At 46.8% G+C, this 11,550-nt stretch overlaps 1 protein-coding gene across 1 annotated transcript; it reads left to right on the top strand.

Annotated features, from left to right (window-relative positions):
- Positions 1-4,681: 4,681 nt before the first annotated feature.
- Positions 4,682-8,725, top strand: TSPAN1 (tetraspanin 1; the record flags this gene model as incomplete). The annotated part of the gene is made up of 7 exons (XM_080920711.1): positions 4,682-4,738; positions 7,154-7,360; positions 7,535-7,609; positions 7,726-7,824; positions 7,906-8,058; positions 8,334-8,417; positions 8,678-8,725. The coding sequence occupies 7 exons, from the start codon at positions 4,682-4,684 to the stop codon at positions 8,723-8,725; spliced, it is 723 nt and encodes a 240-aa protein (XP_080776837.1).
- Between the last annotated feature and the right edge of the window lie 2,825 nt (positions 8,726-11,550).

Here is an 11,550-nt window from a genome sequence, read left to right as displayed (position 1 = left end):
AAAAACCTAAAAATATTCCAATGGGAAATATTGATTTAATCAGACTGCTGGGAAGGCATTGGTTTATAAGAGCTAAAACATGATTCTGAGGGTATAAAGTCCTATCAACAGACCTCAGATGGAAGTGTATGGTAGTCACTCAGAACCTTTCCTTCTGTGTACATCCTCTGTGATTACAAAAGTGACACAAGAATTGTTCCCGTGGAACAATTACAAATGAATGCAGCGACTAGGTGAGTCCAGGTTTCTGGAATCTGAATAATGAAGCTTGACAGAGTAAGGAAACCACCTCAGCGAGGTGTAGTCACAGAATTAGAGGCAGTTGAGGGCCCAAAGCCCTCAACTTTGTTCATGTGTGTCTTTTGATGTTCTATGCTCATTTATTTGTTTATTCATGATATTCATTAATGACCAGGCACATGGAAGAATGTGAACTCCCAGGGTTCTTCCTGAGATGAAAGAGAAAGCCCTGTGGATAAAGGGGAAGAGGCTCTAACCCTGCTTCCCTGGTCTTGTAGGAAGCAGACAGGAACGGCCAACAGTGTCTACCCTGCCCTCCCAGAAGCTGAGGAACTCTGGACTTGTCCATCTCTCCACACCTTAGCCCTCAGTCTCTCTTCTGTCATTCTTTCTGCACCTTGGGGCCTCACCATCCCTAGTATGATTAAGGCCTCACCTCCTTAACTTTTAGCCACTACACCTGTGAGCCTCTGTCCTTATTCAGGCTCTGGGCAAAAGTCTCCTCCCTGGTTCTTCCTGGATGTCACTTGCCTGCCTCCTTAGAGACTCTATTAGTTTTTAAGGTAGACTGACAGGTTGAGTTCTGGCCTTACTACTCACAAGTTATGTGACCCTAACAAGTCCTTCAGCTTTCTGGGCTTCTGTTTTTGTCCTCATATTTAAAATATGGATTAAAAAGAAGACGTAAAATGGGTGTGGCAGCGTACATCTATAATCCCAGCTAAAACCCACCTTGAGGTGGGAGCCAGCAGCATCAGGAGTTCAGGGTCATCTTTAACTTAATAGAGTTAGTGGCCATGCTGGCCAACGTGAGACCTACAACAACAAAAAGCACAACCCAACCAAATAAACAGACAAAAACGACTTAGAGTAGACAAAGACACGAAAAGTCTATTTTATAGGTATGTTGTGCAGAGAAACAAAAGAATCCAAAGCATGTTGCACATTTAAGGCATGCTTTATAGTACAGTCTGAAATAGCCTTACCTGGCCTGGAACTCAGAGATCCACTTGCCTTTGAACACCAGGCTCAGCCCATTTGTTTCAATTTTGAGGTGAGATCTCACCACCTCTTGACCAGAAGGGTTTTAAACTTGTAGGATCAAATGAGCCTCTTGCCTCAGCCTCCAGAGAGGCTGCTAATACAAAGCATGTCCCACTGGCTTACTACCTGTAATATTATCTACTTTCTCTCTGTCTCTACAGCTGCTTCCTTCTACTCAAAAATAACAAACTAAAACATCCACTTCCGGGCTGGAGAGATGGCTCAGCAGTTAAGAATGCTTACTGCTCTTGAAGAAGACACCCAGCACCCTCACTGGCTGGGTCTCAATCATCTATGACTCTGGCTCCAGGTGATCTGATGTTATTTTCTTTTGACCTCTGTAGGTACCTGCATACATGTGAACACACACACACACACAAATAAAAACCCACTTCCTTGGGTGTAGTGGCACAAGACAGAAATTCCCCCCAGTTTGTGAGGTAGAGGTAGAAGGAAGATCACTGCAAGTTCAAGGACAGCTGAGGCTACATGGTGAGTCCTACACAAGCTAGAGTTTCATAGTGACACTGTTTCTCAAGAAAACAAAAGTCAAGTCATAAAACTCAATCCACTTCCTCAAGTCAGGGACCCATAGCTCAAAGCCTCAGAGCATTTGTCTCTGGTGTGCAAAGAAAAGCACATGATCTCTCCCATCATCATCCCTCCCCTAAATCCATCCCATAATCACTCAAGTACTGCTCTCTGTTCCGACCTTTTAGTGCTCCTTGCTCTGAGTCAACTATTCTCCTACAGGGACCAGGAAACAAAGACTGAAAAACATATCTTGGTCGAGTAACGGGGTGGGATGGTGCATGCCTGAAACTCTAGTGTTAGGGAAGCTGAGGCAGGATGACCAAAAATTCAAGTTAGCTGGGTGTGGTGTTTCATACCTGCAGTCTTAGCGCTTGACACAGTCCTGCTGCTTCAGGTGTCTAAGTTTGAGGCTAGTCTGGTTTACAGAATGAGACCTCTTCTCAAAAGAAAGAAAGCCAGATTGGTGACTCACACCTATGATCCCAGCACTCTGGAGGCAGAATCAGGCAGGTTTCTGAGTCCAAGGTTATCCTGGTCCATACCAGGAGCTCTAAGGAAGCCAGGTCTGAATAGAACCTGTCACAAAAAAAAAAAAAAAAAAAAAAAAAAGGAAAAATGGAGATCTGAGTTTGGTTCCCAGCAACCACATGTAATTTACAACCATCTGTAATGGGATCCCATGTCTTCAGAGCAACAGTGTACTCATATGCACAACATAAGCAAATAAATCTTTTTAAAAAAGGAAAAATAAATAAATAGGGGTTGGAGAGATGGCTCAACCATTAAGAGCACTTGCTGCTCTTCCAGAGGATCCAGCTTGATTTCCAACACTCACGTTAGGGCTCCTGTCTATAACTCCAGTTCTAGGGGATCTCCTCTCTTCTAGCCTCTGGACAGAGTACACAGACATTCATGCATATTAAATAAAATTTAAAGTTAAAGTTAAATAAAATAGCCAGGCACAGTGGCATACATCTTTAATACCAGCATTTGAGAGTCAGAGGCAGGCAGATCCTCTATAGGCTTGAACCAGCCTGGTGTATGAAGTTCTAGGACAGCCAGAGGTATGTAGTGAGACCCTGTCTTGGAAAACAAACAAACAAACAAACAAACCAAATAAATAACCAAATAAAAATTCCCAAGGCCCATACAGCTAAGAATGGCAGAACCAGACTTTGAGCCTCTAGTCTGAATGACTGGCAAACAAGGATTGTGAAGAACCTCTCAACCCAGAAGAATGGAGTGGGAAAACAAAGAGGGAGAGAAAGGAAGGGTTGCAGAAACTTGGCATGATAGTGACTCCTTTGTAGCTCCACAGTGCCACCTGCTGGTAGAATGACTAGGACCATACACTGGATTCCAGAACACAGAGAGGAGAAAAGAAGAGGAAAAGGATGAAGTAAGGGGGGCTAGAGAGATGACTTAGCAGTTGAGGTTGCAAAGGACCCTGGTTTGATTTCCAGCAGCCACATGGTTGCTAACAAACTCATATAATTTCAGTTCCAGGGCTCCAGAGGATCTGATGTCCTGCCCTGAACTCTGTAAGAACCAGGCTCACACATCAGGATATAAAGAAAAAGCAGAAGGAGGAAGAGGAGGAGGAGGAGGATGGGGACCTCGAGGTCTGAGGTCTTGTGGGTTTTGTGAAGGGAGGAGGAAAAAAATAATCATTTCTTGTTCTGAGGTGAGTACTGAGGACCATGGTCATTTCCTTGAAAATGTGTGTGTGTGTGTGCCCCCGAATTCATGCATGTGTATGTGTGTGTATGTGTGTGCATGTGTATGAGCATATGTGTGTTCTTATAAGTGTATGCACATGAGTGTGCACTAGTTTGTGTGTGGATATGTGTGTAAATGTGTACAAGAGGGTATGTGCTCACAAGTGTGTGCATATACTGATGTGTGTGTGTGTGCATATATGCAAAAGAGTGTGAGATGTGTCCATGCACATTCAGGAGTACCACTCTATGTTACACATGTGACTGTGAGTTTTGTGTGTAAACACAGATGGCAGCTTGAGCAGATGTGGGTGCCAGTGAACACACAGATTCGAGGTAAGAACCATATCACGCTCTTGTGAACAGGGCACCCCGAAGTTCTGGAAAGGAACTTGCTCCACTCCTGACGCTGCTGCTCCACACACTCCTTTCTAAGAGAAATGACGATGGATTACTTATTGCTTTTAGTGTTGGGAACTTATCTCCAGGCAGTAGGGGGCAGTAGGGGCAAAGAAGGTTAACCAGCTTTGGGTGGGGCCAGTGGGCGGGAAGGCGGGCAGGAGGCTTTTAAAGCACCTGCCCCACCTGTAGGTGAGCAGTATTGTTCGAGGACTTGAGGAACCTTCAGCAGTCAGCCAGCACAGGAGTGGCTGTTTCCTGGAGCTGTTCTGTTCCTTCGGGAGTGCAGCAGATTCCTTTCAGATCCTATTGCCAAGAGCCCTGAGCAGGTGATGGCATAGGCCAGGGATCAACCTATGAATGGAAACCAGTCTGGAAACAGGTTTGGGGTGCTAGAAAAAGCCATCGAGTGGGTACTGAAGAGTCTGAGATTGGTTTAGAAAGAGGACTAGGAAAGACTGGTGTCAGGAAAGGGCATTGAGTGGTCTGCAGTGTGGGATGAGGCTTGTAAAACCTGTGTGGGAATCTGGGGGCATTAAGAGCTGAGAACTAGTATAGGTGGGCATATGTATCATCATAAGAACTGGGAAAACTTCTGAGATATTAGAGTCTAGATGCAGGGGAAATCTGATGAGAAATAACAGGTTGTTGGACTATAGTGTGCCAGAGTCAAAAAAGCAAAGCCAGCCCAGGGCAAGTGGGAGGTGAGGCCTTAATTTATACACGTCTGTTCCCCAGGACCCACCATGCAGTGCTTCAAGTTCCTTAAGGTCATGATGATCCTCTTCAATCTACTCATCTTTGTAAGTATGCAGGTTGTGAGTTTCTTGAGGTTACTTAGAAAAGCAGGTCACAGTCTGGACAGAGCCCAGGCTGGAGAATGGGGAACTATGTACCTAGACTCTGCCCTGTAAATTTTCCTATATGAAAAGGAAGCAGAGGGTCTTCCCAACTGCTGATTCATAATCCTACAAACAACCTGGGTGAAGATGAGGGAGGTTAGTGATGGAGAAGCTTAAGTTTCTCACCTTCCTTCCCGGAAGGATCATTCTTGGGCAGGGTAGGCTAGCAAGAATGATTTACCACCACCACCACCACCTTTTTTTTTCTTAATAGGCATTCGAGGTTCAGAGAGGAAAAGGGATCTGCTTAAGGTTATAGTGCAAAAGGCAATTCAGTGACTACTGTGCACTGAAAAACTGGGAGTTCATGCCTCTTAGAGTTGGCTCGATAAGTATACATTGACTGGGCTGGCACTTAAGGGGCTGGATTGTTGTTCAATGGTAGAGCATTTGCTTAGCATGCATGAGTCCACAAAAAGAAAAAAAAAAAGCATAATCATTGACTAAGACTCAATTCTATGAGCTAAAGTAAAGCCAGACCATTCACTGCCCTTGAGAATCTCAGGTCTAGTAAATCAGATAGGCTGATAATTGCTATATACACTGATAATTGCAAAGTGATACTTTTAGATTTACCTTCAAGGCTAGGGGAGGCCAACCTAGTAGGAAAATGCTTCCTGGAGGAAGTAGCTGAAGTTGGACATTTGCATAGGGTGGGGGAGCTGTAAAGTATGTAGGAAGGCCCAGAGGTAATGAAATTTGATATTGTTTAGGAAACCAGGAACAGATTATATAGGGCTTGTTTGAGAAGCTGAGCCAGGAGCACCAAACCCTGGAGATAGTGACATAGATAAGAAAGGGACATGGTTAAAAAAAAAAAAAAAGTGGCAGAGGGGAGGTAAAAATGACAAAGACGAGTTAAAAAATGTTTGAGCCATGTGGGGTAAAGAAGGGGTCATCTGCCACACTTATGTGTACCCAGTGGAGGTGCATGGGTATATGAAAGTCTTGTGCCTGGGTGTAGCCAGTGAAATCATAAGGGTGGGTGGGACTTTGGCAACAGTAAGGGAAAGTCTGCCTTTCATCTTTGCTGTAGCCCCGTGTGGTCTCAAAGAGAGTCAGTTCTTGGAAACTGGAAGTTTTAGAGATGAACAGGAAAATAGCCACCATGAAGGAGGCGCGGGACAGTAGGGAGGGAGGGGAGGAAAAGAAGGGGTCACTAGAGATGAGTAGGAGGGGAGAGAAGGGTAGGAGGGTATGCCAGGTCAGAGAAGCTGAATCAAGGGTAAGTAGTCTCTGACTCCAGTGTGCTCTGGATCTTGGGCTTCCTTTGGCTGCCAAGAATGCCTAGAGCTTATTCAGATAACTGAAGGAAATGCTAGGATTTCAGTAACTGGAAGAGCCAGGGCTCTGGCTTGATAGGGTTAACGGCAAATCCAGTTTGGTTTCTGTCCTCTGTTGCCTAAGCCTTGCCAGACTGAGCAGAACAAGGTAGAAAAGCCAGGCTCCTTGAAATTTGACCCTGGAGGCTAGCAGCCCAGCTCTTTTGTCATTAAGCAAACATCCTGGGATATAGCCACAGTATATATATCTTATTGTTCTCATGCCAGACTGGTTTCTTTAGCTTAGTGGGAGCTGGGTACAGGTCAGTGTCAGGCTGGTTCATGCCTCAAAGACCTTGGGTCAGCAAAGGTTTGCTAGGAGCTCTGGTACTAGGGCCTCCATCAGGCCCGCCCCCACCCCCCAGGGCTTCCAGATCCACCTCTGAAACCTTAGGTTGAGGCCATGTCTTGAACAGCAGCTGTAGTTGTGTTCTACCTGTTTCTATGTGTCAAGCAGTAGTCTGGGTGAAAAAGGAGTCCAACAACTGATTCCACCCTGAAGGGAGGTGGTAGTCAAATAGGGCCTCTGGGTGAATGAACCTCTCAACCTCAGCCCTGTTTCAAGGTTGCAAGCAGGTGTAAGCCTCACCCTGCTGTTGCTATAGTGACGATTGAGCCTGCTCAACACTACCATTGGCTGCTTCTATGTATAGGACAAATAGTCATTCTAGACACTCACAGCCAGAGAATGAGAGCCATTTTCATCCCTACCTATATGGCAGGGCAGGACCCAGCCAACACTAAAAGGAAAGTGCTGTGCCTCCTCCCAGACTGTGGATATTTCTAGAGCCCCTGATCATGTTTATCTTCCCAGATGAGCAGACCCTTCGTTAGAAGGGTCCAAGCTTCATCTTTCTGGCACTAGTTAATGTTTCCCTCCATGCACAGGAAGTTGTTAGGTTTCGAAGACGTGGAAAGGTAAAGTTTTCCGATTTGATGGTGTAAAAGGGAACCGTTTGCTAGCAATGTTTCAAAGCCTGACTTTTGTCCTCAGCTCTGTGGTGCAGCCCTGTTGGCCGTGGGAATCTGGGTGTCCGTCGATGGGACATCTTTCCTGAAGGTCTTAGGACCACTATCGTCAAGTGCCATGCAGTTTGTCAACGTGGGCTACTTCCTCATTGCTGCTGGTGCCGTGCTCTTCATTCTTGGTTTCCTGGGCTGCTACGGTGCTCACTCTGAGAACAAGTGTGCACTCATGATGGTGTGTTAGACCCAGATTCTCAGGCCCCCACCACCGAGGGTTCCGCCTTCATTCCTCACACCCCTACTCTGGATTCTGGGAGCCTCAGTGTGGGGGACCCCCCGCCTCTTATGGGAGTGTGTAGAGCAAGGAAGGTGTGTCTCCCTAAGACGTGTTTTCTTTTTTTCCATCTAGTTCTTTTCCATCCTCCTCCTCCTCTTCATAGCTGAGATTGCAGGTGCTGTGGTTGCTTTGGTATATACTGCAATGGTGAGGCACTGGGATGGGGCAAGGGAGGCAAACTGAGCAAAGCCCTGAGGGTTGGTGGTTGCCTGTGAATGGCTCCTTTCCCTACCAGTTTCTTAATACCAGCCTGACCCATCCAGGCTGAACAATTCCTGACATTGCTGGTGGTGCCTGCTATCGAAAAGGACTATGGTGAGCAGACAGAATTCACCCACGTGTGGAACTTGACAATGAACGAGGTAAGATGGGCCGGGAGGATTTGGGAACGGAGAGGGAAAAAAGCAAGGCGCCCTCAATCACCGGTCCCATTTTGTTTGCAGCTGCATTGCTGTGGCTTCAACAACTACACAGACTTTAACGCCTCACGTTTCGTCAAAGAGAATGGAGTCTTTCCCTCATACTGCTGTGCCAGCTCTGGAAACTATACTGAGGTCGCATGCACTGAGGACCAGGCCAAAAGTATGAACGTACAGGTATGTGCTGGCAAGAAATTATCTTTTTTGTTTCTTTGTTTGTTTGTTTGAGACAGGGTTTCTCTCTGCAGCCCTGCCTGTCCTGGAACTCGATATGTAGACCAGGCTGGGCTTGAACAAACAGATCAACCTGCCTCTGCCTCCTGAGTACTGGGATTAAAGGCGAGTGTCACTACCCAGCACTAGTGTGATTGCTTTAATGGCTTTACAGTAAGTAGTAAATGGGCTGGAGGTAGGGCATGGCCAACTATAAATAATTTCTCCTCTCTCCCAAGGGTTGTTTCAAACAGATTCTGCATAAAGTCAAAGCCAATGCAGCCACTGTGGGTGGTGTGGCAGTTGGAGTTGCAGCCCTACAGGTAAGCCATTATGAAGACTGGGACTGGGGTATCTGTTTCCACAGACCTGTACAGGTTAGCCCATCTCTGAGGCTTCTCTAGAGGAAAAAGAATTCTAGTGCTTTCATTTCTGGAGCTGAGGACTGAACCCAGGGGATGCCAAGCATGTGTTCTACCATTGAGAAAGCAGTGCCTTCATATAGGTTGTTCAGGGCAGGCAAGAAATCGGTCCTTGAAGATCTCAATCATGTCCTTTCATGTCTCTGTTCCTCCCCCACCAGCTGGCTGCCATGGCTGTATCCATGTATCTATACTGCAATCTGAAATAAGACTGCTTTTTCCTCCTGACTTGCCGCCGTCACATGGAAACCAGGAAGAGGCACTTGGCACAGCTAAGCAGCAGCAGTGGGTGGAGATGAAATGTCATTTGGGCTGGACTGGATTTGCCTTTGCTGCTCTGGACTTTGAGCTAATTAGGGACCACCTCTCGGGCTGTGCTGCCTTGCTCTTCCACTGGTGGGGTGAGGGGGGTATCAGGCCCAGTCTCCAAGGCAGCCATGTCTGCGTTTCTCCTGAGACTCTTGATGATCCCAGCAATCCACTGGCAGATGAAGGCACTTACAGCCTGGGCATATTCTAGCACTGCAAAGGCATAGAAGGAATGTATAGAAGGCGTTTGGAACCTATAAACCAATGAAAACAGTTTTAATTGGCCTGCGTATGCTTGGAGAGATGGGTCCTGACTGCCTAAATTGCACTGATTTCTGTGAAGCTGGACACTCAGCAGGTTGGAAGGGAACTGAGGTAGGTATTTGGGTTCTAGGCCTGGAAGCAGAGTGAAAAAGAATGTCCAAGAGTCCATGGAGGAGTGGGATCTGCATTGGTCTGCCTTCATGTGCCATGAGAAGACTTTGTGGAGAAAGTTCTCCCTCCTGGTAAAAGGCACTGGACTGGAAAGCTATGAAAATAACAAGTTCGTGCCAAGTCAAGGAGGGGAGAACAGAATTACTGTCCAGGCTGTGTGGGTGTGGTCACTCTTTGGAGCCTTTCAGAGAAGTAGGTCTAAGCTATGTGCCATGCTTTGGGGAAATCTCAAATCATTTATTCTTTGGTGTTGGCCTATCCATTGCTCTAAAAATCTGTATACTTTAGGGGGGGTACACTTTTATGGGACTTGGGGGCAAGGAGAGGGCGTCTCTAATGGGAATATTCGAAAGTTCTTTAGCAATTCCAGACTTGTGCCCTAAGGGTCCTGAAGGTGGCTGGACACACTGGTTATGTCCCCATCTCCAACAGAAACTGGGCAGCTAAAGGGTGTGCCTGGTTCATCACGGTGCCATAGTGTAGGTGCTGGGGGCATAATTATCGCACAGTGGCCACCACTGGCACCTTCCCCCAAACATCCTTTTTCCTTTGTTTCTGGAAAAAGGTCTCTCAATGTGGCCCTGGTCATTCTAGAACCTGCTTAGTAGGCCAGGAAGGCCTCGAACTCAGAGATCTGCTTCACAGACCTTTACCTCCGCCTCCTGAGTGCTGGGATTAAAGTTGTGCACCATCATACCTGGCCAATATCTCACCTTTTTGTTGGTTTTGCTTTGAGATGGAGGGGTCTCATGTAGCCCAGACTGGCTTTTAACTTTATATAGAGTGGAGAATGATGCTGAATTCCTGCCTCAGTCTCCCAAGTGCTGGGTTTACAGATAGGTATCCATCGCCATGCCTTGTTTTAGGAGGTATCACACCTGACTTCGTGTGTGCTAGGCAGCACACCACTATACACTATAGTCTTTACTTTGCCCTTAACTGCCAGAGTCCCTCGGCTTCTCAATTGAAAAGCTGAGGTCGAGACTACCAGACTGGCTCCTGTCACAGGGTGGACCTTGCTTGCCACAGTGACAGTCCAACCTGAAGAACCTGACCAGAATGTCCTTAAAAAAAAAAAAAAAAAGCAGGACGTTGGTGGCGCACACCTTTAATGCCAGCACCTAGGAGGTAGAAGCAGGCTGATCTCCGAGCTTGAGGCCAGCCTGGTCTACATAGACAGCCAAGTACACAGAGAAACCCTGTCTCAGAAAAAAAAATTTTTTTTGAATGCTTGTGTACTTCAAGTGGCAACAGAACAATAGCTGCCACCAAGCAAAGCCGTTTGACTATCTTCCCTCCTCCCTTCCCTTTGACACCCCTACCCTCCATCTGTCTCTACGGGCTTTTCCAGAGCAGCCCACAGCTATCACCCACCCACTTGTTAGGCCCAAAAAGGAACAGAGACTTGGCCAGAGGCACACAGCTTCAGTGAAACCTGACCAAGTATCTACTAGGATTCTAGGTAGAGAACTGTTGGCCGTCACCCTTTGCCAACATATTTCATCTTACACAGAACTCTATTCCTCCCACAGCTGCCTGTGTGGAAGCAGGAGGGGGAGGGGAATTTGTTTGCCCAGGGAGGTCTAATTGCTTCTCCGGTGCCTACTTTGCCACCTGAAACACTATCTCTAGCCCTAGCAAACACTGAAGGGGTCAGGGTGGGACCAACGTCAATATACCAATACTATTGCTGAGGACAGCACAGATAAAGGGCTGGAATTCCAGTAAGTTCCCGACTCCTTGGCAAGATCTACTCAGGGCCTGATCTTAATCCTTCAGAGCCTTAAAGGTCATGTTCCCCTGCCTTGGGCTATCTGACTTCCAATGGACTATACTGTCTCTTTTTTGGTGATTATCTCACTTTCCTAGGCTCCTTTAAGTTACTAGCCTCTTGAGAATCTGATGAAAACCATGGCCTTTTTATACAGAAAAACATCCCTGTATGGAATTCTGCACACAACCAATCCAGGCCATAGAAACCCTTGCTTCTGTAACTGCCTACCGAGTATCTCCCTTCAAAATCATCTCCCACATTCCTGTGGCAGCCACTGTTTCTTGCCTGTCACTTCCTGTCTCCAGTCTCTACTACAGTCACTTCTGGAGCACTTCTCTCATCCACCCCATTCATCCTTTTGGTCTCTTCTACCTACTCGTTTCTGGGGACAGGTGCTGGCTCCAGACAAACAAGGCCAGAACTAGCCAGATGGTAAAACAGTGAGGAAGGGGTGTGAGGTGGTTGCTTGGAGGGTGGTGCCAGGGTGGAACCCTTCTAAAACAAAGACTTGAAGCT

Source organism: Micromys minutus (assembly GCF_963924665.1).
Source record: "Micromys minutus genome assembly, chromosome: 9".
In the NCBI taxonomy this organism is placed as follows: domain Eukaryota; kingdom Metazoa; phylum Chordata; class Mammalia; order Rodentia; family Muridae; genus Micromys; species Micromys minutus.
Note: the sequence above shows the minus strand (reverse complement) of the source record. Positions and strands in the feature narration are given on the sequence as shown.